This window comes from Mycothermus thermophilus (assembly GCF_041956435.1).
Source record: "Mycothermus thermophilus strain CBS 625.91 unplaced genomic scaffold VTJ04scaffold_8, whole genome shotgun sequence".
NCBI classification, from domain to species: Eukaryota; Fungi; Ascomycota; class Sordariomycetes; order Sordariales; family Chaetomiaceae; genus Mycothermus; species Mycothermus thermophilus.
This window is the reverse complement of record NW_027191434.1, coordinates 1,233,129-1,258,001: the sequence shown is the minus strand read 5'-3', so window position 1 is coordinate 1,258,001 and position 24,873 is coordinate 1,233,129. Positions and strand designations below refer to the sequence as shown.

At 55.6% G+C, this 24,873-nt stretch overlaps 8 protein-coding genes across 8 annotated transcripts; 5 read left to right on the top strand and 3 right to left on the bottom strand.

Annotated features, from left to right (window-relative positions):
* Nucleotides 1–1,169: 1,169 nt before the first annotated feature.
* VTJ04DRAFT_10933 (uncharacterized protein) lies at nucleotides 1,170–2,602 on the top strand (the record flags this gene model as incomplete). The annotated part of the gene is made up of 3 exons (XM_069358726.1): nucleotides 1,170–1,196; nucleotides 1,810–2,334; nucleotides 2,438–2,602. 3 exons carry the CDS (start codon nucleotides 1,170–1,172, stop codon nucleotides 2,600–2,602), a joined length of 717 nt encoding a protein of 238 aa, XP_069214261.1.
* A 790-nt stretch (nucleotides 2,603–3,392) lies between these two features.
* On the top strand, nucleotides 3,393–4,506 carry VTJ04DRAFT_10932 (uncharacterized protein; the record flags this gene model as incomplete). Its single annotated transcript, XM_069358725.1, has 5 exons — nucleotides 3,393–3,395; nucleotides 3,458–3,540; nucleotides 3,599–3,615; nucleotides 3,678–4,183; nucleotides 4,246–4,506. The coding sequence occupies 5 exons, from the start codon at nucleotides 3,393–3,395 to the stop codon at nucleotides 4,504–4,506; spliced, it is 870 nt and encodes a 289-aa protein (XP_069214260.1).
* Nucleotides 4,507–8,544: 4,038 nt separating this feature from the next.
* VTJ04DRAFT_10931 (uncharacterized protein) lies at nucleotides 8,545–9,153 on the top strand (the record flags this gene model as incomplete). The annotated part of the gene is made up of 1 exon (XM_069358724.1): nucleotides 8,545–9,153. One exon carries the CDS (start codon nucleotides 8,545–8,547, stop codon nucleotides 9,151–9,153), a length of 609 nt encoding a protein of 202 aa, XP_069214259.1.
* Nucleotides 9,154–9,312: 159 nt separating this feature from the next.
* Nucleotides 9,313–12,049, bottom strand: VTJ04DRAFT_10930 (uncharacterized protein; the record flags this gene model as incomplete). The annotated part of the gene is made up of 7 exons (XM_069358723.1): nucleotides 9,313–9,898; nucleotides 9,958–10,475; nucleotides 10,775–10,929; nucleotides 10,993–11,157; nucleotides 11,246–11,307; nucleotides 11,358–11,475; nucleotides 11,539–12,049. The coding sequence occupies 7 exons, from the start codon at nucleotides 12,047–12,049 to the stop codon at nucleotides 9,313–9,315; spliced, it is 2,115 nt and encodes a 704-aa protein (XP_069214258.1).
* Nucleotides 12,050–13,316: 1,267 nt separating this feature from the next.
* Nucleotides 13,317–14,812, bottom strand: VTJ04DRAFT_10929 (uncharacterized protein; the record flags this gene model as incomplete). The annotated part of the gene is made up of 5 exons (XM_069358721.1): nucleotides 13,317–13,755; nucleotides 13,857–14,233; nucleotides 14,323–14,390; nucleotides 14,469–14,505; nucleotides 14,624–14,812. 5 exons carry the CDS (start codon nucleotides 14,810–14,812, stop codon nucleotides 13,317–13,319), a joined length of 1,110 nt encoding a protein of 369 aa, XP_069214257.1.
* A 2,140-nt stretch (nucleotides 14,813–16,952) lies between these two features.
* Nucleotides 16,953–18,634, top strand: VTJ04DRAFT_10928 (uncharacterized protein; the record flags this gene model as incomplete). Its single annotated transcript, XM_069358720.1, has 4 exons — nucleotides 16,953–17,068; nucleotides 17,134–17,564; nucleotides 17,639–18,227; nucleotides 18,289–18,634. 4 exons carry the CDS (start codon nucleotides 16,953–16,955, stop codon nucleotides 18,632–18,634), a joined length of 1,482 nt encoding a protein of 493 aa, XP_069214256.1.
* A 1,405-nt stretch (nucleotides 18,635–20,039) lies between these two features.
* VTJ04DRAFT_10927 (uncharacterized protein) lies at nucleotides 20,040–21,465 on the top strand (the record flags this gene model as incomplete). Its single annotated transcript, XM_069358719.1, has 3 exons — nucleotides 20,040–20,375; nucleotides 20,442–20,668; nucleotides 20,742–21,465. The coding sequence occupies 3 exons, from the start codon at nucleotides 20,040–20,042 to the stop codon at nucleotides 21,463–21,465; spliced, it is 1,287 nt and encodes a 428-aa protein (XP_069214255.1).
* A 1,049-nt stretch (nucleotides 21,466–22,514) lies between these two features.
* On the bottom strand, nucleotides 22,515–24,068 carry VTJ04DRAFT_10926 (uncharacterized protein; the record flags this gene model as incomplete). Its single annotated transcript, XM_069358718.1, has 2 exons — nucleotides 22,515–23,777; nucleotides 23,997–24,068. 2 exons carry the CDS (start codon nucleotides 24,066–24,068, stop codon nucleotides 22,515–22,517), a joined length of 1,335 nt encoding a protein of 444 aa, XP_069214254.1.
* Nucleotides 24,069–24,873: the final 805 nt, after the last annotated feature.

Below are 24,873 nucleotides of genomic sequence, written 5' to 3'. Positions count from 1 at the left end.
TTTGGAGCTGAGATGGAATCACTATTACCGTCAGGTGAGAGAAACGGTTTCGTGGTGACGACCTGCTGGTGGGTGGTTGTTGGACCGACCAGGGCGGAATGGTGGGAGTGTTGGGGCCTTGAAACCCCATGTCAAAGTTGGTCCAGTATTGTCTCGCACCTTGGAAAGGAAAGGAATGGTATTAATTGGTTGTGTGTGTATGGGGTTGAGCCCTCGTATCCCATGAGGGAGTCGGAAAAACTTGACACCTGCTGCTCGTCTCGAAAACCTAAACCTTAGGGCTCAGGTTTTTGATCCCATTGTTCCCATTGCCCTGAATTAGGTTCTGTGCAAAGTCCATGCATGACCTCGCCGGCGAAATGGCCCCACTTTCCCACAATTTCGACCATAAAGCCCCGCGTCTTCTCCCACTTCTTCTCCCACCTTTCTTTTCTTCTCTCACCAACAAGTCTGGATTAGTCCACCGACCCCGACACGCAACACATCACGATGTCAAGTAAGTAAACTCTCAATTTCACACTCACAAACTTATTTTTATCCTTCCTGATACTCAATCCTTCTCCTCAACAACACGCGCTGTACACTTTTCAGGGCACATCACCAAAGAACACCCTCCTGCCTTATTGTTTTCTTTCCTTCCCCTCCGCCATCATTCGAGACCTCACCTCAGAATACCCCGATCGTTTGGATTGAGGTATTCGATCATCTTACTTTACTCCGCTCCTCGTCATTTCTGATCGCATCCATTTTCATCACGTCGGTTCGGCGTCATTTTACTTCCCCTCGTTGTCTCTTTTCGTCCCTTTCTGTTCGCTTTTCTCTTCACGTTCGTTCTTTTTGCTTGTTCGTCACTCTTTGGAAGCGAAGGCCAAGGCGGCTCATCATGGGCGACCCGCTGTGGTCGACTTCGGCCAAGACGGCGTCCAGGACGGCGCCGACGACTAACGTTTTTTTTTTTTCTCTTCATTATCTGACTTTCTTTTCAAGAATGCGAGAAAGTAACGGTTGCACTGCCGAAAAGTGCGGGCTCTTCGTGGGTCCTGCCCGCACCTGCAGCGCGTCGGAGAGGAGGATTAGAAGTCCTCATCAGTAGGTGCATACCTGAGACTTGAATCTTACACTTCAGTCTCTAACGTCATCAATCTGCACAGAACGACGACGATCCCAACATGGCCGCCCCCACCGACACCGACCTGGTAAGCCCGTTTCCCTTAACCCGAGCCGCCGCTTGTACATGCACAATCCTGCTCCCCATCGCGAAGGACATTCGCCTGGCCAGCATTGTCCGCCTGGATGAGTCGTGTAACAGCTCATTCGCCCCTCGATGATCTGCTTGGTTGAGGGAGGCGTTAGCTTGACTTCGAAAGGGGCCGGGCACGATCCCAGTGATACGGAATTACAGTAGAGGGGCAAACAGGTCAAGTCGCAGGACAGGAACCAACGAGTCTTGTTTCGCTTCAGCGCCAGGCCGCGAACCGGATTACGAGCCGGCCATTCATTGGCTTGTATGCAGGGAGAAGTCTAGACCAGGCTACCTAGGGTGGACTTAGCGGTGCCGACAAGGCAACTGGAGGAGCAGACCGCTTGCTGAGATTGAGTTGAGCTCATCAAGGACAGCAGGGGGAGCTCCGTTACATGCCCGAGCTGACCCGGAGTGGAGGGCCCACTCTGGGGAGGACGCAGACGGGGTAGTAGGGCCGCGTGGTCGCATGGATGCGGTGCAATGCAGTGATCATTTGATTTCAACTCAGGTTAAAAGCTTACTCAGTGTGCTTGTTCATGCCGCTGACGGGAAACATATCGTTTTAGGGCACTACTGCAACAAGCACAGCCCCAACCACACCAGCCGCCTCGGTTGCAGGGCACGGCGCCCCGACAATCTTAGCACCTGCAGCACAAATTGTCAGCATCGATGACATCACCCGGCAGCTTAACGTTATGAGTCTCGAGAATCGAAAGACTCAGGCGAAGGTCGATGTCGTGGAATCGAATATCTCATCGATTGTTCAGAGGCTGGACAACGCCTTTGGACAGCTTGGTGCGGTTAGTGACGCCCTAGACAAAAAGGTCGACAAAACCGTGGCCACCAAGAAAATCCGCGATGAAATCCGCGATGCCATCAAGGTGGAGCTGCTGGCCTTCAATCAAAACATCAACAAGAAGCACAAAACCATCGATGATCGCCTCGAGAAACTGGAAATGGGACAAGCCAATATTCTTCAAAGGATGCGTGATCCCAGCCGTCTAAGCCTCCATCCAAAGCCTCGTGAGAGGAATAGGGCTTTTCGTGGCCTGACAGAGCGGACGGGGATCTTGGAGAACCAGCTCAAGGAGGTAAGAGACAGTCCGACGAAACATGGCCAATTGGGTTAGATTACCAGCAGGACGACCATCATCTGTGACGCCATGGCAAATGACTGACATAGTGGCGTTACAGCTCAAGCAAGCCAACGAGGCACTGCAGGCCCAGAACTCTCTCCTTCAGGGCCAAAACATTGCCCTTGAGGGAAGGGTCGCCTCCTTTGAGATGCAACTGAATGAGCAGCAGATCCTCGTGAACAACATTCGCCACCATTTACAGAACTCGAGCATGTCTAGCTGAAATCGGTCAAAGCGGGGGAGAATGTGGGTTGCAACACAGTGGGAAAGGGTGGGATGGATGGTGCCAAGTGGCTTGAGAGCTGAACGCGTAACGGGATACCGGATGGGATGTACCAATATGTACAGGGACAGTCCCAGAACTGGTTTGCCATGAATAACAGCTGGTGTGCTCTTTAAGCGGGAACTTCAACCATTCCATTTTCCCAATTGCTGTTGTCTGTGTCTAAATGCCACTGTTTCACTTTGAAGAAGATGCCTGGGCCGTAGCCCTACGTTTCTTCACGCCTGAAATCCTGCCTCCCATCGCAAGGGACGCTGCCTGGCGCCAAAAGTGTAAAGCAGAGACGTGCAGGAGTGTGACCGCTTGGCCTTAGCGGAACGAAGTGCTGGTTTGAGAATGTGAGGTCGGTGGTTGCTGAGCCTCACATATGCTGTGCGACTTCAAGAAGAACCAGTCATGAGGCGAGCATTACCAACCGCCAACAAAGAAATGCAGCAAGGGATTTCAAGCGGGAATGAGGCTCAAGGAGACGTGAGGCTACGGTAGACTCGACACCAGCGTTACCCCGCACAAAGGGCATTTCCTCTGCTGCAAAGTGATGATTAAGTGCTGGGCATGCGCTTTCTCTGACTCCAACCCGAGATATCTTTGTTTCTGTCCAGTAACTGCCGACAGCTCGTCACGAAACTTCTCGCGACATTGACCGTTCTTTGCCCTTATTGCCTGGTATTTTATCCTACCCCTTGTTTGCTCGTTCCTAGATTGAACTACTGTGACATCGGAAGCATCAATGGTTCGTTTCTTCGAGGAATGTGAGGCCAGAAATGGTCTTTTTTGAAGGCTAATGCATTCCAGCCGTTGCGTCAGCTTTTCCCTCCTCTGTCGGGGGACGGAGGGTGTTCCAAAGCTCAGGCAACTGAAGACAATGCCCTTGTCGAGTAAGATGCGCGTATTGCAGTCAATAATCTGGATGGAATCTGACATGTTGTCCTCCAGCACCATCGCTGTCCATGGTTTGAACCCGAAGACAAGCCAACCGAAGACCATGCTTGGGACACATGGCGAACCCCTTCAGGGGAAGCTGGAAAGCTATGGCTCCGGGATGATCTCCCCGCGCGAACACCCAATGCCAGAATATCCCTCTATGTATACGACTCTACTGTGGTCTATAGTAGCGATCGGACGAGCTTTATCGACAAAGCGAACTTCTTTTTGGCCGAAAGACGCGCGGAGCGCATATCTGATCCGACTCGGCCCTTGATCCTTATCGGCCATAGTCTCGGGGGTCTCTTGATCAAACAAGCTCTCATCAACGCGTACAACAACGATCGATATCGTGACATCAAGCTTGCAACGCAAGGCCTTGTTTTCTTCGCTACCCTTCACTCTGGAAGCAATCGCTCTCTTGCCGCGCTTGGTCAGATTGCTGCTAAGGTTGCTCGTAGCCTTGGGATGAGAAGAGAGGAAAGCGTGGTACAGGTGCTTGAGCAAAGAACTATCTTCGCAGATCTCATGCAGGATCTTTGGAAGCACCGTGTCTTGGATTGTCGGATCTTGTCCTTCTGGGGATCGCGAGACGACGTAAGTACTGCGGCATTCCATGCGGCTGAGGGTATTCACCAAACATATCTGACCAAGTGTAGATTGTCACTAAAGAATCAGCTACCTTTGGCCTTCCCGGGACACACGAAGACGTGATTCCCCTGAATGCAGATCATCGCAGCATTTGCAAGTTTGGCAACAAACAAAAAGACCGGGATAACTTGAAGCTTGTCAACGTCAACATCACTGAACTGTATAAAGAGGCCATTCGGCAGCGCGAGAGGGGTGAGTTAATCGCGCTGTCCGCTGTTAACAACGACGAGACCTTGCAGTCTCGATTCGCTGGGTTACGGACCTCATAGTGTTGTCCTTTACCTCATGTCAACCTTGTGGGTTGGACTCAGAAGCTGGACAAAAAGGGTGTTTGGGACAAAGCGGGAGCGAAAAGGATTTTGAATGTTACATCTCTCCAGTAAGCGTCATACATTCCTGTATGCTATGTACTAGCTCGCCAAGAGGCTGAGAAGCAAGATGAAGACAGAAAGCGTCAAATCTCGAAGCTTTTACGTGCCCTCTCAACCGTCTCACCTCTTGAAATGAAAAACCGCAACCCGCGTCGTGAAGAAGGGACCTGTGTTTGGTTCACTGATCATCCGACCTTTTTGCATTGGAAGCAAAACCGATCCTCCTTGCTGTGGGTATCGGCTGACCCAGGGTGTGGGAAATCCGTCCTTGCCAGATACCTGGCTGAGGATATCCTGCCATCTTCATCCTCCAACATCGCTTGTTACTTCTTCTTCAAAAGGGGCATCTCTAAACAGGAGACTTCCTCAGAGGCTCTTCGCTCCATCTTGGGGCAGATCATAGACCAACGACAAGACCTTTGCGCTCCGAAATTGCGACATGGAAACCGTCAGGGTGATCGTGCACTCGGGTTTCTTGAACCCAAAAGTGGCCTTGCTAGAATACCTGATGCACGCCCCATTCCACTCTGATTTCGACGATACGATCCATGCCGACATCCTCGAGAAATACAAAAGTCGACCAGAACCCCTGGAAAGTGTAAGAAGTTCGGGAACAGGATCTGATGAGAATCGCGATCGCCCCCCGGCGACATGCATACTATACTTATATCATTTTTGTGACGTGAGAACCGACACATGGAGAAACAGATTCAGAAACATGCTCGAAACTGGAGGCGTCTTGTCATTTGTGACGGTCCAAGGTTATCTGCTTCTTCGAGCGGCCTTCCGGGGCGATATTGAAATGATCAAAAGCTTGTGTGATCAAGTGCTTGATCGGACATTTCTGGCCGAGGCGTTTTTGTACGCCGCACTCTCCCGAGAACAGAGAGCCATGGATTTATTGCTCCGAGTGCCTGGCACTTGGAACGCCCGCAACCTGAAAGGGGACACAACTCTGCGGATTGCAGCAGACTTGGCACTTCGCAGCGCTGTACAGACACTCCTTCGCACCGGCAACGCCGACGTTAACGCGAAAGGCACAGGCGGAATGACACCACTGTCCAGGGCTCTTCTGAACATGAGGCCTGTCCTCTGAGCGGGGGCAGCTTTTTATTCTGCATCCGATCCCCCACACTTAAAAAAAGTTTGAGCGACTGGTACTCCTGGCCGATGGGAAATCTTGACCGCGAAAATCTCAACAAACACATGGAGTTGATGGTTTGCGAGTATATGGGGTTATCAACTATCTTCTTAGAGCCCCCGGATTGGACATCAACACCACAGATGACCACGGCCGGACACCGCTCTCTTACGCGGCCACCTGTTTTTATTTGCCCGCCGTCAAAGCACTTCTGACGCACCGCGACATTGACGTAAATGCCGCTGATAATAACGGGATGACACCACTAATGTGGGCTTTGGTAGACGGAGACACAGACGCTGTGCGGACCCTCTTAGCTGTTCCGCATTTGGTCCTGACACTCCAGACGGCAACCGGGCGAAACAGCACTGTCTTTGGCGGCACAACTGGCAACGCCTGATATTTTCGCAGCCGTCTTTCTTAATGACGCCAAGGTTGCAAACGTCGGTGGCAAGTCGGGAAGGACACCGTTGGCATGGACTGCACAGAATCGCCACGCAGAGGAGATAGCCCGGATACTTCTCCAGGAATCTCCCACAACGGCAGACCAAGCAGATATCTTTGGAAAGACACCCTTGGCCTGGGCAGCTCACACCACGGCGCTGGGAATGCTAAGGCTGATCGTCGGACATCGTCCGGACGTTCTGGACGTGGCAGACCTTACAGGTCGAACAGCACTGTCTTGGGCATTCGACCAGCGCACGTCTTTAAGCTTAAGACGGAGGAACACTCCAAACGAGCTGTTCTCGTATCGGAGTGTCTCCAATATTGTGCACCTGTTGGAGACGGAACTCAACGATATTCAAACACCATTACGCAAAATTGAAGAATGGACTTCAGTTGTCCAGAATGTCAACAGGTGGAAAGTAACAAAAACTATTAGGATACTGCTCCGTTGTTGCCCGGACCTGGCAAAACTTCCTGACAAAAACGGCCGAAACCCATTGTCATGGCAGCGCAGACGGGCAGAGAAGCGGCGGTTATGTTGCTTCTCAAAACATTCCCTGATGCGCTGGCGATGCTCGACACATCAGGCCGAACGCCGCTGTCGTGGGCAGTCCAGAATTCTAGTCGCAGTGTATGTTCTCTTCTTCTGGAAGCTTGTCCTGAGGCCATTACTTGGGCGGATTACACCGGCAGGACGCCCTTGTCGTGGGCAATGGAATTCGGGGATAACTATGCAGTTAAAGATGCGATGTGGGCATGGGCCGAACTGGCAGGCGAGCCGGATCACGCTGGTCGGATTCCAATGTCATGGGCAGCAGAATACAACAATGATTTTTGGGTGAGAGCCCTCTCCCAGCTACATCCCTATCTCGCAATGACCCCTGACACCAACGGCCAGACTCCCATGTCTTGGGCCGCTGCCTACGGAGCCGAATCGGTGATAAGATTCCTCATCGACGATTGCCCCAAAACTGTGAGAATAACTCATAACTCTGGCCGCACTCCACTCTCATGGGCTGCACAATGTGGGTGGTGGAATATCGTCGAGCTTCTCATGGAAGCGTGGCCCGAAGGGGTCAGTCAGCCAGACAGTTGCAATCGAACACCACTGCTGTGGGCTGCAGAACATGGGAACTTGAGAGTTGCCCAGCTGCTTTTGGAAAAAGATCCTGAGGCTGCACACTTAACAGACTCCTCGGGGAGAACCGCACTACAGTGCGCGGAGCAGGGCGGTTGGGGGGACATTGTCGATTTTCGCACGGAGGGGCCAGAAAGGTTCCATTGGGAAGAGGTACATGACACAAGGCGTTCGTGGAAGCCACTCCATCAAGGGCATCAAGTCCCACTTCCACACCTCAACCTCCGGAGCGTTTCGCGACCTGATGATGTAGATGATCCGCATAGTGCGCGTGAACGAGAATCACTTCCTGTCGTGTTCATACGGCCAGGGGTGACTTCGGAGCGGGTCGATTCAAACACGGATGAAAAGGCGCTGGAGGGGTCGAGTGATGAGCCGGAAGCCCCCTCCCCCTCCCCCAGAGAATGTGTGAATACAGGGGATCTTGATGGAGGGATTGGAGCATGGAGCATGTCTGTCGGAGTAGAGGTCGGGAGACAAGCTCATTTCGTCATTGAGGACAGATGGTGGGTGAGTTGAGCCATATCCTGCTCTGCTAGGTCGTCACTAGGAGACAGACCTCTTGAGGCTGAGTGATGGAAAACTACAACACAGTATTAGTAAAGTAGAACTAGGGCATGTGTTTGGGTGCGATTGGTTTTGGGAAACTTTCTCTTTGCTTTATTCAATTTGTCTCTTCGTCCCTCTACTCCTTTTCCTTTGTTTTGTCAAGGTCGAGTATTCTACAGTTTGTTGTTAATTTAAACAGGAATCTGGGTGTCATTTCTACTTAGCTAAATCAGGTCTTTCAGCCATACTTATGTCTAGGCTGCCAGCACTGCCATGTATTACCAATAGGTAATCTGAGGGTTCTTAGCTTGGACGACTATGTCCAAGAAGCACTAGGCCTTACAATTCCCAGAAACTGACGAGAATCGCGTCTAGCAGAACCGGAAGGGTATGGAGGTTAATCGTGAGAAAAACGGCGAGCTGAATGTCATCCCGAAGCCCAAGGACGTTGAAGTGGTCATGTGACATCAGCCCCACAATCCTCTCGTCCTTCGATCTTTGGCTCATCAATGACACTGACAACCTCGGCCAACCCAACACACACAACGACGACACCACCTCCCAACAACCCCCATCAACTTTCACCTCATGATTCCCCCGATCTCGGATACCACGCCACATTACACCACAACATCCATCCAGTCCACAAATCCCACCGAAAATGGGAGTCCCAACAACAGCCCAAGTCGTCCCTGGCGCCCTCGTCAACATCGTCCTCAAAGCCGACCAACCTACCGGTCGCACAGTCCAAGGCACCGTCAGCCAACTATTAACCCGGGGCAACCACCCGCGGGGCATCAAGGTTCGGCTCACGGACGGCAGGGTGGGGCGGGTGCAGAGCATGGCTGTCGCAGGGCCAGGCACAGGTAGCCACGTTGAGCCTGCGAGGTTGGTGTTGGATCACAGTTCCGAGATAGCTGTTGGCGCTGGCGTGGGTTTGGGAGCGGATGAGGGCTTGGTCGCTGGCCGCAGGGCAGGGGGTGGAGGAAGGGGGAGGAGGAGAGGAAATGGGATGGTGGAGGATATTCGCGGAGAGGAACAGCCGCTGTCGAGTCAGGGGATTGGGTTGGATGCGTACATCAAGCCGGCGAAGATGAAGGGCAAAGGGAGGGGGTCGGGGTCTCAGAATCATGGTGCAGCAGAGACTTCGGGCGTGTCCGGCGGCTTGTCACAGGCTGAGCCGGTGGAGGAAGTGTGTCCGGTTTGTGGCGACTTCCGCGGTGATGCTGCGGCCGTGACGCATCATGTGCAATCACACTTTGACGATTGAGACGATCCAAGGTCAACAAGGGACGACTCGACCGATGGCTGTCGGATATGAATTACAATTACGACGGTAAGTCAGGTATCCAAAAGTCTAAAGTATGTACTGTCTAAATCGTTGATGTTGAATCCAAACCCAGCCGCCACTCGTGCTTCTCATCTCCGCCTACTCCATCGACAGAATCATGCCCATGCGCAGCATCTGAATCTCCTTCTTGGATAGGGGATCGCGTCCGTTGTATGAGTGGCTCTTCCGCTCGGCAGGTCTCATCGTCGTGATGTCGTAATAGTCACCGCCCATTGTCGCCGGCCTGCCCGGCCCGACCCGCTTGCCGTTATTCTTTTCGTACCTAAGGAAAGCGGAGAGCGTGTCCCACGGGTCCTCCTTGGTTGGCGGGGGCAGCTTGTCAGCAGCCTCCACCGGAGGTTGGGAGATGTCGGGAAGGGTGATGTTGTGACGCGCGGCGTAACCGAGGACGTAATCGACAACGTCGTTTGTGTTGAAGGTGTACTTGATGGAGGAGCCGTCGGCGGTGGTCAGCTGAACCGTCTCGTTCTTGCCGCGCTCGAAGAGGCCCAGATCGTTCGACCAGCTGCGGGCGAATTGGATGAAGAGCGACATGATGAGGCCGAGGTTCTTGACCTCTGAGTCCGGGCCGAGCCGGTTGTCGCGCTCCAGGCGAGCCAACATGGCCAGGAAGCTCCGGCCCATGAGGCTGAACAGGTCGTCGAGACCGTCGCCGTCATCGACCCTGTCGTCCGGAGAGGTTAATTCAGGATTCACAAACAACACAAGACAACGGCCACTTACATGCCCAACACCTCAACCAAGTCGGTATGCATGAAGAAAACCAACGTCTCGCAAACAACCCACTGCTCACGCCAGTTCCTATCGGCCTCGACGAAGTCAAGAAGCAAGTTCTCAATCACCTCCATGAGGCCGTACGAGAAATAGTCATTGTAGATGTACATCTGGAAGCTGTCCGGGTCGCGGAAATGCGCCATATCGACCTGGGCCATGAACTTGCGGCGGGCGGCGTGGGTAGCAATCCACTTGTGGTCGGGATGGTCGGCGGCGGGCTTGCCGCAGAGGCACGTCTTGCCGCCATCGCAGTCGTCCTCGTCATCCTCGTCTTCCTCGTCCACCCCGGGTTCTGGGAACGGGGGTTTGCACCAGCAGATGAATTGGTAGGCCTTGTCCGGACAGTTCCAGAGCTGGCGGTAGGCGGTGTCGATGTTGCCGGACGCCGAGATGGCGGACCAGCGTTCCCCGCGAGGAACTGGGGGGAGGGTGGAGGCGGGGGACTGAGAGGTGGACATGGCGTGCGTCTGTATGTATTTCAGAGATGTGACTTAGGTGGTGCTCCGTCGCACAGATGTGCAAGTCTCGGGATGCAAATGCCGGAGTCGCGTGGCGTGTGTTGCAGCGGCGCGAAGTCACGGGTTCTGGATGCACGGGATTTGGACGCGTCGGGTGGGTCCCGATCCGGGCCCCTGCTCGGAGATGGGTCCGGCACTTGGTTCCGTTCCGCCGGGTCTCCATTCCCACCCCAAACCATGCAAGTTCCCGTCATCTTTCGCTTTTTCCTTCCGATTCTCGATCATCCTCACAAGCTCCCTCATCATACTGCATTGGTGCGTGTGAAATCCACTGGAGACTGCGGGCGGGCACTATAGTTTGTCAATTCAATGCTGTCCTTGACATCGTCGTCAACCTTACGTCCCGTGGCACCCCAGGTTCCCGCAGTCAAGGTTTCGTCGAACATCTCCGAACTGTCGGCTTCTTTTCGGCTTCGGGGGTCCATCGTGCTTTGACGAGATGTTACTGCCATCCGACTCCACATACTGTTGTCGTTACTCGGCACACTCGACTCGGCCATCGTTGTTGGGTACTCCGTCGGGTACCCTTGTATGGCTGGAACCCCGATCCCGTTTCGAGTGAGCGCCCGAAGGATGGGAATCGACGCAGCCATGATGCAGATGGCTGCTTCTGTTGCCCCTAAAGCAACAACTGGAATGCTTCCCCATGTGTTTCGTCGTCAGTTACCCATTCACTGCTGGGGCTCATGATGCCTGTCCTGAACAAACCGACGACTTACTCGCATCGCCGATGTTGACCCTTGGAATTGTGCTAGCCTTGACGGCGGCCGTGGCTCCGGCACTATCGGTCATCAGCTTTGGCAGTCGCTCTGTTGTTTCTTTGCGACGTACAAGACACCCATGCTCATGGCGACGGTCAACCCGATCTTCTCCCTCTGGCTCATCTGCTGCTCAAGCAGGAATTTCCATGGAAGGAAGGCGAACATGACGTCGACGAGTGCCGAGTATGCTATCGCGCCACTCCGTCAGCTCGTTACCTTGACTGCTTGAGATGCTCTCAACACCGGCTTACCGCACGAGAAGATGTTGCACCGTATCGATACATCGACAGGGATGCACGCCTGTCGAGGTTTGAACGGACTGCAATCGAACCACACAAACAGCACGCTAGCCGTGAGAGTGAGTGTCAGCGTCACCAGAATGCACCACACGCAGGCACGCATCCACCGCACGGGAATCCGGAGGAGCGTGACCCCGAACGACGTCTTGCCCCAGAGGTTCGCGATGATTTGGGCCGAGGAGAGAACTCGCGTGGGGAAGCCAAAGTATTTCCCGTTGGCGAGGGGAATCAACTTTCGGCCGTAGCCCAGGCTGATGATGTAAACGACGAGGACGGTGCTGACAAGAAGCGCGATCCATGACGCCAGCAGGATCCAGTCATCCCACCAGAGCCCGCGGTTTTGGCAGTGCTTAAGGTACAGCCGCGTAAAGAGGAACAGCCCGGACACCGAGACCAGCAGCCAGCTTACTGCGTTCAGGTGTGGGCCGTAGTCGGTGGCTGACTTGGTGTCTATGAAGTTCATGGTGAGTATCGAGGGTGGGGTTGGGTCAATCTCTGTTCATTCGCCGCTGGCGAGAGGGCCAAGATCATCAAGCGCTTTGGATAGTGTTGTCTCCAACAGGATATCGCCAACAAGACCAGCTTGTCAGGGACCGTTGGCATAATCAACATGCTAAGACACTCTCTTGGCCGACGAGGAGTGGGTACTCGTGATATAAGAAAGAACAACAGCAGGATGATCCTTCGGTCCATTCCAAAAAATCCCCGACCTGATCTGCCGGAGTAGCTTTGTGTCTCATCCTACTCCGTAGCACCAGCCTCTGTGACCCAAGAACCTGGGACACTACAGCCTCTGAGCACGGGCCTTCGAGACATGTGCTGTGAAGTCAACGTATGAGATGAATGCCACATGCAGATCTTGATGATAGCGTCAAGTGAAAATACTGGGTCTTGCACGCTCCACCCCCGGCCCAGGAGCGACCCCTCAGTCGCGGGGATGCAGATCATGGCGGCTGTAGTCTCTCTCCAAGGGGGACTTCGGAGAAGGTCCCGAGCCGACATCAAACAGGAGGTTTCCAAAAGCGGGTACTCACAGCCTGCACCGTCGATCCGGGAGCCAGGCTGAACCAGAGTTGAACGCACGGATGTTGACGTCGGGGATTTTGAAATAGGGCTGCCTTTCCCCTGGGACGAGCCTGGTGACTGCAGACCATGTCGCAATGTGCTTAATCATATGTATGTAAGTACATATCTGCGCCCATTCGCACGTGCTATGAACCTGGAGCCTCGAGGCAGGCCATCATGGCGTCCGACGCAGGAGATGTTCCGGAACTTGCCGTTACAATTCTGCGCAGTGTCGGATCCTCCCCGCCCCCTTTCCCCGCAGAAACTGGAACTGTTGGAAAAAGCACTCAGAAAGTCCTCATGTGGCATGCCCAGGCTTGGAACAGAAGGGGTTGATGGCACTGCCCTCTGAGGAAGAGGATCTGTTGCACAACCGCAAGCTATTACTATATGGAATTATGGTGGCAAAATCGCATTCGTGATGTGCACTGCGATCGCCCCATTTGGGTACCGCTCGCGAGGAACTCAAGCAACGGTTTGGCGTGGTGCATACAAAGGATGGGCACTAGTGATCTAGTGATGTTCTCATTACCTACCTAAGCTGATGCAAAATGGATGAGGATTTGTTCGTCACAGCTATCCATGTGATTCACCGGTTCGCCGCTCGCCTGGGGAACAGGAACCACCACCGACAAAAGCCGACGCAGCAGACACATTCAAACCACTCATTTATTTCGTTCCTCATTACATCCTCGCCTGTGATTATTATTATGAATATCATCCAATCCACCTAATTCCACATCCTGTGACAGCGGCGTAGCGCTCGCCATAGTAGTAGTAGTAACTGAGTTCGCAACGCTGGCGGACCCGATATAGCTGGCCGATTCCTCCGACAGCGCCCCGGTCTGCTGCTGCTGCTGCTGTCTCCTGATCCGCCACGACATGAATCCCACCCGATCGCTGTTCGAATCGTCCCGCGGCTCGCGCTGGTCACTGGTGCATGCCGCCAGGAGCGGCCGTAGAGTTGGAATGCATAGACAAATGATGGAGCAGGAGATTTCCGCCGTTGACCAGAAGACGGTTCGTGATGATGTCCAGCTGAGGTCGGGCGCTTGAAGGGAGGCTCGGAGGGTTGTTAACCGGAGGGCAGAGATGACGCAGGTTCTATTTGAAAAGCAGACAGTCAGCCTCTGATATTTCTCGATAGACACAAGGCGACCGAAGTTGGTGAGCGGGAAAATAATAACAGTACGGAGTATACTCACGAAAACCCCAATGAAAACACCCCAATCAAAGCAATCTTCTGCACCCGGGGCAGCGGCAAACTCCTCAACAACGGCAGAGGCATGACGAGGATGACAAAATCCGAGACGACGTGCGCGATGCCGTGGGCGGTCCAGAAGGCGAGGCGGCGGTCGCAGATCCATCGCGGCTCGCGAGGGTCCCAGTTCTCGGGCAGCGGCAGGCACAGGGCGACGGCACCGACGATGCCGGCCACGGCCCACGCGGCGATGATGGCGAGCCCGATGTCGCAGAGTCGCTGGAATGTGGGCAGAGGGAACACGCGGCGGTACTGGAACAGGAAGGCCGCTTTGAGAAGCATGATGGTGGCGTGGTAGCCGAGTGAGGAGAAGAAGATCATCTGTTGGAGACAGGAGTAGGTGTTGGTTAGCTCATGTATCTGGTAATATGGGAGTGTCTGGGGGTTGATGGGCGTTCTTGATAACTTACCTTCAGCAAGGTGGTCTTCTCCTCGAAGCTGAGAGTGTCATAGTGGAAGCCGAGGCCGTACTTCGTGGCTGATGTTCCTCGACAGTCAGCATGATGATGATGCTTGCCATGATGATAACTAGGGAGACGTCTGAGCTCGAACATACCACATTGAGTGCCGATGGAGGTGCCGAATAGTGCCAGCTAGTCACGAGGTGTTAGCCTCTTCCTTCCGGTGATGCTCTAGAACAACCACCCCGATCCAGACGGGTGGTTTGAGGTGGAGCTTGTTCGAACGGCATGGTAACGGAGACACACTAACCGCAGTAATCCCCAGGATGACGTCGTCGAAACCAAACTTTCGGATCATGGCAAGACGGACGTAGAAGCGGAGACACACGGGTATCATGGTGATGATCAAGGAGGACACGCTGCATGCCAGGAGCTGCTTGGCCATGTTTTCATCGTCCGGCGAGTGTGTCCTCCGCATCATCATCACCCCGGCGTCCATGGTGATGCTGGTCAAGCTGGAGGGATGCGCGGTTTGAGTTGGTTAGCCCTCCCCGATGATGGCCTGACAGCGGAGCGGAGGCCGTCGTGACATCGGGCCAGATCGAGAGAGACAGATCAAGCGTCAGAGGAGGAATAGAAGCATCACAACTGTCTCCAAAAGGTCCACCAGAGAGATCCACAAGAAGGACGAAACGACTTCTTTTTAAGAGAGAGATGTTTGAAAGTTGGAGAAAGTTTGGCCACTACCAAGTTGAGTGAAGAAATCCCATCTTGATTTCTCCGCCCTGTGTCCCGTGGTGGCGGCGGTTGGGGTCCGTGTGTTTCTTTTTGCTGGCAATCGGCCGTCTTCCCGCGCTGCCACCAAGGGCTCGGCATGCCAATCACGCCAACAGCGCCTGTCCGCCACCCGGGATCCGGTGAGTTGGATGCTGGGTCTGTGTCGGACGACCGCCAGTCAAAAGCAGCCTTTTCATCGGGAGAGGCTCCGGCGCCGGGAGTCTGGAACTGCTTTCGCATGCGTCGGGGGGCGGCTCGCTAAACCCCCTTTCCCAGAGCCCTGGGTCGGGCATGCGGCTGATGTCCAAACTTGGCCGTTCACTGCTGGAATCAGTTAGCGAGTTGGTGTAATAGCCTCGGCTTTTGTCTTTTGTTTGGTTTTTTGCTTCATTGAGGCGTCGTCCAAGTGCGCGGTGACTTGGAGGATCACAAACCCGGAGAAACTTTGAAATGCGCTTGACGCCCGTGCCGTATCAAACTCTCGCTGGCGCCCGGAGCTCTTGTTTGATTCTAGTTAACGCTGTCAATGACAATCCATCGGACCGGAAATGATGGTTGCAAGCACAGTACGTAATAGCTTCACGCCTTCGTATGGCTGCAACCATGAAGAAACAAATTGCAGAGTGACAATGCACTCTTGTCACAATACTCGACCAAACGATCGACACATGTCGTCCCGATCTAACGTTGTGGTTCTCTCCCGGAAGTGGACATAAGTGTTGCTGATCCTGTTCAATTAACATCCGAGAAAATGGCGATCTCGGTGGGTTTCATGCGCAACTAAAGAAGATATTCAATAATAAGCCCGAGACTCGATTTTCATCCAAGTCCACAACCAAGACCGAACGTACGGCACGATCCGTGGGCAGGGATCGGAAGCCAATCCGGGCGACGAAGTCCATTGACTCATATGTCTCGGATAACGACCTCACAGAGGTGCGGCAACGGCCCACGACCAGCATTGGGAAAAAGCATAGGTACCTTACTCACCTGGTATTATAATGCTCCATACAGTTTGCTCAGCATCTGCGAGGATTGCGTCATTCAAAGAATGGTGCAGCTCGACGCAAGGGATATAATATATCAACAACGGCAGTATTACTTAACGGACTGGATACTTATTAATGGAGAATGCCAATTATAAGTCGGCACAGCGGAGGTTTTGTGCGGCGGCGAGAGCAGACAAGATACCTGAGCTATCTACTCCCGTCCGTCCCGATCCCTATTCCGGGGACCTCCCACCCAACTGCTCGGTGAAAGAACAACTGCAATGATGGGCCGACTCGAGTCAATACGCAGCATCAGATGACCTCGTCGGCGCCTCGAGATATAGCGACAAGCACGAAGAACTGCATTCAGCAGCCCCCAAACAGAATCCTGCGCTGACCTACCACTTCAGGCTTAAATCCTCTCGCCCCCACAGGGATATCCCGCCCCCACAAGAGCCCGTTCCTGGCCCGGAAGGGTGCTGTAACCTGCCTCTTTTGAGCGGACTTTCCCATCGCGGCACCTGCAGCGCAACGCCTTGGCACTATGCCACCTCCCGCAACGTCCCGCGACCTCAAGCTGTGAAGGGAAGCTCACTGTCGGCATCTGCGTATGGTGTGTCGAGCGGGAAGACGATAAGAAGATGGCGGAATCCGCGGTGAATTGGTGCTTAGGAGAGTTCGGTCTGTCGCCGACTTGATCCCGCAGAGGTTGGCATTCTCAAAGTGTTGCTCGACAGCGCAGACAAGAGACGCCTCAGGAAATCAAACGGGGTAGGAAGAGCCCGAGTCGCATAGGTCCAATAACATCGCCAGGATCCTTGCGATAGTCGTTTGCTTCGTGGCACTCGGACCGGAACACCAGCTCCAGCAACCATGAAGACTCCCCGTACCAGCGCGGCCGTCGCGGCCCTGCTGCTGTCCCCTGCCGTCAGCGCCACCGGCAACCTCCTGACGCCCGACAAGCTTGAGGCGGATATCACCACTCGGGAGTAAGTTGAGACCTCCGGCGCAAACTCCAGGATTCTTGCTAACCACACCAACCCCGTCTCTCCAGGCTCCAGAACGTCCTGTGGAACTTCAACCACATCGCCGACCGCAACGGCGGCAACCGCGCCTTTGGCGAGCCCGGCTACAAGGCGTCCCTCGACTTTGTTCTCGAGCGCGCCAAGACGCGGTTCGGCGACTACTACGACACGTACGTCCAGCCGTTCAACCACACGTACGACAAGACGCGCTTCATCTCGGTCACGGGCCCCGAGGGCGAGGACGTCAAGGTCGTCAGCCCCCAGTACAACCCCGCCACGCCGCTTCCCGACGGCGTCACGGCCCTGCTGATCGACACCCCCGTCGACGACGAGAACGGCTCGGGATGCTATGAGGAGCAGTGGGAGGGCATCGACGCGACTGGCAAGCTGGCCCTCGTGAAGCGCGGCGCCTGCGCTGTCGCGGATAAACTGAGGCTTGCTAAGGCCCATGGTGCTCTTGGTAAGTTTTCTGTTCTGGACCATTCAAAGAATCAAGGAATTTGTTAGAACAAACACTGACCGTGATGCGCTCAGGTGTCATCCTGTGGAACCAAGATCCGGGCGACATCGTCATGCCCACCCTCGGCGCGGACAGCATTGGCCAGACCGTCCCTGTCGGCATCATTCCCTACGAGGTTGGCCTCGCCTGGAAGGCCCGCCTGGCCGCCGGCGAGGACGTCAAGGTCAAGCTTGTCGTCGATGCCATCATCGAGACCCGCGAGACGTGGAACATCATCTCCGAGACCAAGCAGGGCGACCCGAACAAGGTCATCATGATCGGCGCCCACCTCGACGGCGTGCAGGCCGGCCCCGGCATCAACGACGACGGCAGCGGTTCTGCTGCTCTTCTCGAGATTATGACCGCCCTGCGCATGTACGACGGCTACCCGCACAAGATCCGCTTTGCCTGGTGGGGTGCCGAGGAGAGCGGTCTCGTGGGCTCGCTCTACTACACCTCGAAGCTCTCCGAGGAGGAGCTTGACAAGATCAAGTTCTACTTCAACTACGACATGATCGGCTCGCCCTTCCCCATGTTCGGCATCGGCCAGGACGAGCTCAGCGGCACCGGCGCCAAGGTCCTGGAGGAGTACCTCCGGTCCAAGGGCAAGGACGTCCAACTTGGGTAAGTGTTCCCATCCAAATACAATAACTATAGACCAGTTTTCTGATAATGTCATCCACAGCTCCTTCGGCGGCGGCTCCGACCACGTCGGCTTCGTCGAGCTCGGTATCCCGACGGCGACCCTCTTCACCGGCGCCGGCGCTCCCTGGGATCCGTGCTACCACCAGGCCTGCGACACGCTCGACAACATCGACTGGGACGCGCTGACCGTCAACGCCAAGGCTGCAGCCCGCGCCCTCGCCACGCTGGCCAACTCCCTCGACGGCGTCGGCACCCGCCGCAAGACCTCGCCTAACCCGCGCAGCCGCCGCGCCGCCCTGCGCAACTTCCAGAAGTGGGCGGCCGTCACGGAGGAGGCGGAGCGCGGACAGAAGTGCTCGCACAGCAAGCACAAGACGGTTGTGTAAGTTGGAGAAACGGGGTTAGAGGGGAAGTATATATAGCTGGGTAGGGGAAAAAGTCAATATGCTGTATATAGTATTAATGCATGAAATCCATCCATCCCGTCCGCTTACCACCCGCCCGGGCGGTTCGTTGTTGCATTCAATATCTTCCCTCCCGTTGATATGGGCACGCCCCTTGAATTTGGATGTGTGGTGTCTTGAAGTGTGAGTTGCCAACGAAATCGTTCCCGTACCAAGGCTGTGAGACAAACACTGATACGGAGCAGAAGTGTCGAAGTTGTTGGAACCCAACGGTGAAGGACAAGAATTCTTGATGGGGCATGAGCAGGCCCTGTACTAGGTTGTGTTGTCCTAATACTAGTTGACACCACTCCGTGTCTTCAACTCTTCATTCCGCGGAAACAGAAGTGTTTCTTCACGTGTTTTCTTCTCGGCCTCTTGTTCGCGTCTCTCCGTCAATAGCCAGATGCTGGTCGAGACCGACGGAGTTTTGACAAGCCATAAACAAACATCACCGGCCCGCGAGCCGCATCTTGTCACCACATGCCAGCCATGCCAGCTCCCATCCTGGCAGGTCTCGTTGCCGCCGCGTGATACCGGACGGCGCCCGGTTGCCAAATCCGAGCAGAGCTGTCCCTACAAGCTCTGGAGGCGAACCTTCTGCGCAGGTGCCCAGCCAGCAAGGTATTATTCCTATGCTTTCAGGCTAAATGCCACGTGGGAAATCCCCGGCTAGGCCGGTATTAAGGGCGCTCTAGCGGCCTTCTCTGTCCAAGTTCCATGATGCGGACCCCTGAACATGTCGAAGCTCTAGGCTTGGCGAGCAGAAACACTGACGTCTTGGCTTTCCCGATTCGAGCCTCACGGAACCTCCTCCGAAGTCTTACCAGGGATGCGTCGCCGTTGACACCACCATGACCGCATGAATCCCCCACTCACAAACGGTTAAGGCGCGTTTAGCCCCGTCAATGCTCCACCGGATTTCCGGGTTTGAGCGCCTGCCCATGGGGCTTTGCATAGAGTTTAGGGTGGTCGTGGCCACCCATGGCGACCGGAATAGAAGCACGTCGACCGAAATGTCCACCCAAAGTCTGGATGTCGTCAGCCATGGCGTGAGGGAACCGTGGGACCCCATGGGGATCTCGAGCCGGTGACCCCGTTGCCCTGCCCCGGATGTCGGATGGAGGGGGAGGAGCAAGCAAAGCTTGGATAGGATGGGTAGGATGGCACGCAAGGTCTGATGAGCGTCCTATTATAAAAGGATAGATGCTCTTCGTGCCCTCTCCTCCATGGCCTTCACCTGTCCTGCCGCTCCTCACGCCTCCAGCCGACTTTGATCCCTTCCTCGGACGGGCAAGTCTCAGCTAGTCAAGACAACAAGGCAGTCAACAACAGCAACAAAGACAGGATGCAGACCAAGTCCATCCTCACCGCGGCGCTCCTGGCGGCGGCGCCTGCGTCGGCCCAGCTCCACGAGCTCGCCGTCAAGGCCGGTCTCAAGTACTTCGGCACGGCGCTTCGCGAGGGCGCCATCAACAGCGACCAGCAGTACAACCGCATCCTCAGCGACACGCGCGAGTTCGGCCAGCTGGTGCCCGAGAACGGCCAGAAGTGGGACGCCACGGAGCCGAACCGCGGCCAGTTCAACTTCCAGCAGGGCGACATCACGGCCAACAAGGCCCGCCAGAACGGCCAGGGCCTGCGCTGCCACACGCTCATCTGGTACAGCCAGCTTCCGGGCTGGGTAAGTAACTTCACTAACATAATGTGAGAGAGTAAGACACGATGCTAACTCTTGTCTCCCGAATAGGTCTCCAGCGGCAACTGGAACCGTCAGACGCTCGAGGCCGTCATGAAGACGCACATTGACAACGTCATGGGCCACTACAAGGGCCAGTGCTACGCGTGGGACGTTGTCAACGAGGCCGTCGACGACAATGGCCAATGGCGCAACAACGTCTTCCTGCGCGTCTTTGGCACCGACTACCTCCCTCTCTCCTTCAACCTGGCCAAGGCCGCCGACCCTGACACCAAGCTGTAAGTCATTCCCACCTTCCAACCCGACTCTGTAATATCCCCCGACCTCTTATTAACATTTGCCTTACCCCAGGTACTACAACGACTACAACCTCGAGTACAACCAAGCCAAGACGGACCGCGCCGTCGAGCTGGTCAAGATCGTCCAGAACGCGGGCGCGCCCATCGACGGCGTCGGCTTCCAGGGCCATCTGATCGTCGGCAGCACGCCGACGCGCCAGCAGCTCGCGACCGTCCTGCGGCGCTTCACCTCTCTCGGCGTCGAGGTGGCCTACACGGAGCTCGACATCCGCCACTCCCGCCTCCCCGCCTCGCAGCAGGCTCTCGTGACGCAGGGCAACGACTTCGCCAACGTCGTCGGCTCCTGCCTCGACGTCGCCGGCTGCGTGGGCGTCACCGTCTGGTCCTTCACCGACAAGTACTCGTGGATCCCCGAGACCTTCTCGGGCGAGGGCGACGCGCTCATCTACGACCACAACTTCAACAAGAAGCCCGCGTGGACCTCCATCTCGTCGGTCCTCGCCGCCGCCGCCACCAACCCCCCGGCTTCCTCGAGCACTTCGGTCGTCGTCCCCACCACCACTTTCGTCACGACCACTACTACTCCTCCGCCCATCTCCAGCCCCATTGTTCCCAGCACCACCACCTCTGCCGTCCCCACCACCACCGTCTCCCCTCCCGAGCCCGAGCAGACCCGCTGGGGCCAGTGCGGCGGCATCGGCTGGAACGGCCCGACCAAGTGCCAGAGCCCCTGGACTTGCACTCGCCTGAACGACTGGTACTTCCAGTGCCTGTAAGTGCGTGGACGGTGTAGGTGAGAGAAGGGGACGGTGTTGTATGAGGAGATGTGTCAGTGGAATGTCACTACAAAACGGGTGATTAAGCCAACTGATGAGGCGGAAAGAAATCGTTGGAGTTCTTCGTGTATTTATTATTTAAGGTGCCGCCATCGCCGGTTGTACATACCTCTTTGCAAAAACAAACCAACGATATTGGTCCAAAGATCTAGTCCAAGTTCAGTCAGTGTGTGCCCCATCTGAGATGAATTATGATGTTCAGTACTGGTACCCTTCTCCTCCTCGCTCTCGAGTCTGGGTCCGAAGTTGGCTCACCACGTAGCCAAACCCTAAGTTTCTCCAATCTTCAATCTCAAGCCTTGAGAGAGGCCGTCCATCAAGCGCCAAGACTGACACACAGCTCTTTGGGACCGTGCATATCTCCGTAAATACCATGCATATATTGTCCCACCTCCCCAAGTTCTCCTTTCACCCTCCTCCAACTGGGCTATCTCAATCAGCCGCACCTTCTTAATAACCTACCGCCAGTGGCACGCCAAAGACCCTTGGGAGTGGGCAGCTTGCAGTGCCTTCTATGTATAAACCCGCCACTAGTCGTTGGTTCTGGCCTTATCGTGAGGAGCGTCGGGCCGGACGAGCCGCGGTCACCTCATCCGCCCGATGCAGACGCGGGGCAGAACCGGGAGAACGGCGATATCTGTGCCTCGATCTCCGGGCTTGCTCTTTGGCGATCGCGCCAAGACGAAGTCGATGGGCTCACCACTCTCCCTTGCAATGCGGCGGGAGGCAGCAGGCGAGATGGGTGACGTGCCCTGCATTTCCGTCCAGGTTCTGACGGACCTCCGCTAGGTGCGGTTTGACGCTGGGGCGGAAGGAATGCAGGCGTCAACTTGAAGGGCTTACCAGTTCCCTGGGCCGGGTGGCGTGCCTCCAGTTGAATGGAATATGAACGAGGCGCCGACTAGCAACCAGGCATGCCCTCAATGATCTAGCTTCTGCCCTCCCGGCCTGTATCATAGTCAATGACGGACCGTCCTTTGACCTATTCCTCATCCCATAACAGCATGTCCTGTGATCCATCCCAACGCCCAAGTCGAGTGCCGCTTCCACGGACCCGTCACGGTGCGGGTAATGTCCTGGATGACGCCTTCGGACCAACCCTGCATGAACCAATATCCCTGAATCTCGGCCGCGTGGAAGACGACACAATAATATGACAGGAGGGCCAGGGCAGCCTGGTTGCGTTGCCGAAGCAGCGGGATCAGGTCGTCCGACATCTGGATGGGCCACGACGCCACGACCCGGTACTCGGGAGAGGGGACCTTGACAAGGGCGTCTCGAATGGCTGACACTAGACAGTAGGCATCGGTGTGAACGATGGTGCGCACGCGGTCGTCGGGTTCGGTCTCGGCGATCTCGACGAGGAAGTCGCCGACTGCCAAGACGACGCGGTCGAGGGCTGGATTGGGATGATCAGGGCCACCAGGGTATGCGAACATTGCAGAGAGCGGGCCGGTGCGCAGGAGACCGTCTGACGAGAATAAGACGCTACCGATTCCCTTGACCAGGATTAAGACATCGACGAGATCGTCGATAACAGGACCCCCGGGTGGTCGATTGACAGATAGGGCAGCAAGGGAGCCTATCCAAAGGAGCGACGACGAGGCGAACAGGGGGTGACAGTTAGACGGCGTGATGTCGGACAAGGCTTGGCGCATCTGCCGTATGCCAGCATTCTGGTGGTGTGAGGCGCGGACCGAGTATGTGCCCCGTTTCTCTGGCTGGAGATAGGCCAGGTGGTAGGCGGCAACGGCCAGGATCTGGTGTAGGAGGAACAGGTGGACAAAGGCGAGCTTGGGAACCTCGATCTTCCACATGTGTACGATGCCTTCGGACGCCTTGTTCATGACAAAAGTGGCGCAGGTGGAGGTGGTGAAGTGGTGTAACAGTTCGAGGTCCAAAACCCAGTTGGCTGTGTCCTCCTCCGCCGGCCCCGTCCCGAACTTGGCAAGGTAGGGAAAGGGATCGGGCGAGGCGGCCGCGGGGGTGTGGGCAGGCGTCAACCTCGAAGCATCGGGAGAGGGGTTGCCGTGATCCGGAACGGCCGAGCCGGAGGGGGCCGGAGTTGGAGGGTGGGTGGCGGAAGACCCAGCAGCGGTGGGGCCGACACTCGGGGCTTTTGGAGGACGGTTCCTCCGGACCGGCGGCGGCGGCGGCTTGGCCGACGGGGTGCCCGGAGGCGGGGCGGTCGTTAGACTACATTCGATGCCATGACGGACGCAAGCGCCGCAGGCGGGACGGGCCTCATCGCACTATGTGTGGAGATGGCATGGCATTAGCGGCCGTTGGAGGACGGTTGGACACGTGGGAGATGGGAATGACGGGCATGGCATGCATCTTGGATGGCCAGTCCGGTTCTTAAGTCGGGGGAATAAGAATGGCGTGTGTGTGGATGCCACCATGTCGGCGACGGTTGGGAATGGAGTCGGTATGGGGAATGTTGGGAAATGCAAGATTCAAAAATGACACACCTTGACTCGCCGTTGTTTACAGCGCAGGCATCCCGTCCGCGATTTCGTGTATCCCAGACGCAGGCGCGCCATCCCCCTGAGATAAGAGATGGAAAAATATCCAGTCTTTGACCCTTGTAGGCCTCGTAGGCGATGCCGTCGGTTTCGCAATGCGAGACCAGTTGTCTCCCTCGATGACCCGCTAGCGGCAGAAGAAAGCGAAAGCGAGCAGAGCGGCAAGCAGCAGCAGCAAGCAAGCAGCGGATGGGTGGCCTTGGGAAAGTCTTGGGGAAGTCTTGGAAACCATGGAGACGCGATGCCCAGCGGAAAAGTGGGCCCGATGCTTGTTTGGAGTGGAGAACAGTCCTGGTCTTCATTGGCCGTGGCAATGTTGGGACTTACCCAAACAAGTAACCACCTCACAGCTGATCTCGGCAAGTCTGAACTTTCATGATAACAAACAAAATCTTCATCACGACACATGTTGCAACATTGCAAATACCTGTACTTGCTATAACTATGCAGATGGCAGCATCGGCTAGACATTCGACTCCCCAGCTCCTCTGGTTTTTTTTCTCCGGGATACCAGTCCCATGGACGTCGCTGACTTATGTATGTCAACTCTTGCTCAGGATAGCAATCAATGCAAGCACCAATTGCGAAACGAAACGAATGCGACACAGAGAAACACGGCCGGCGAAACAGAACCTGGTAGTAGATCCGATCCCGTCAATCCGTGTTGGAAAAAACCGTTCACCGTCTCGCCGAACCGAAGAGTAGTACACTACGAAAAAGGGTTCTTCGTACTCCGTACACCACCTCAGCACCTCCAAAACCCCCTCCGTTGCTCAGGTCGTCCCTGGCCGCTGTCCATGCATCCAATCCGTCCAACATCTGC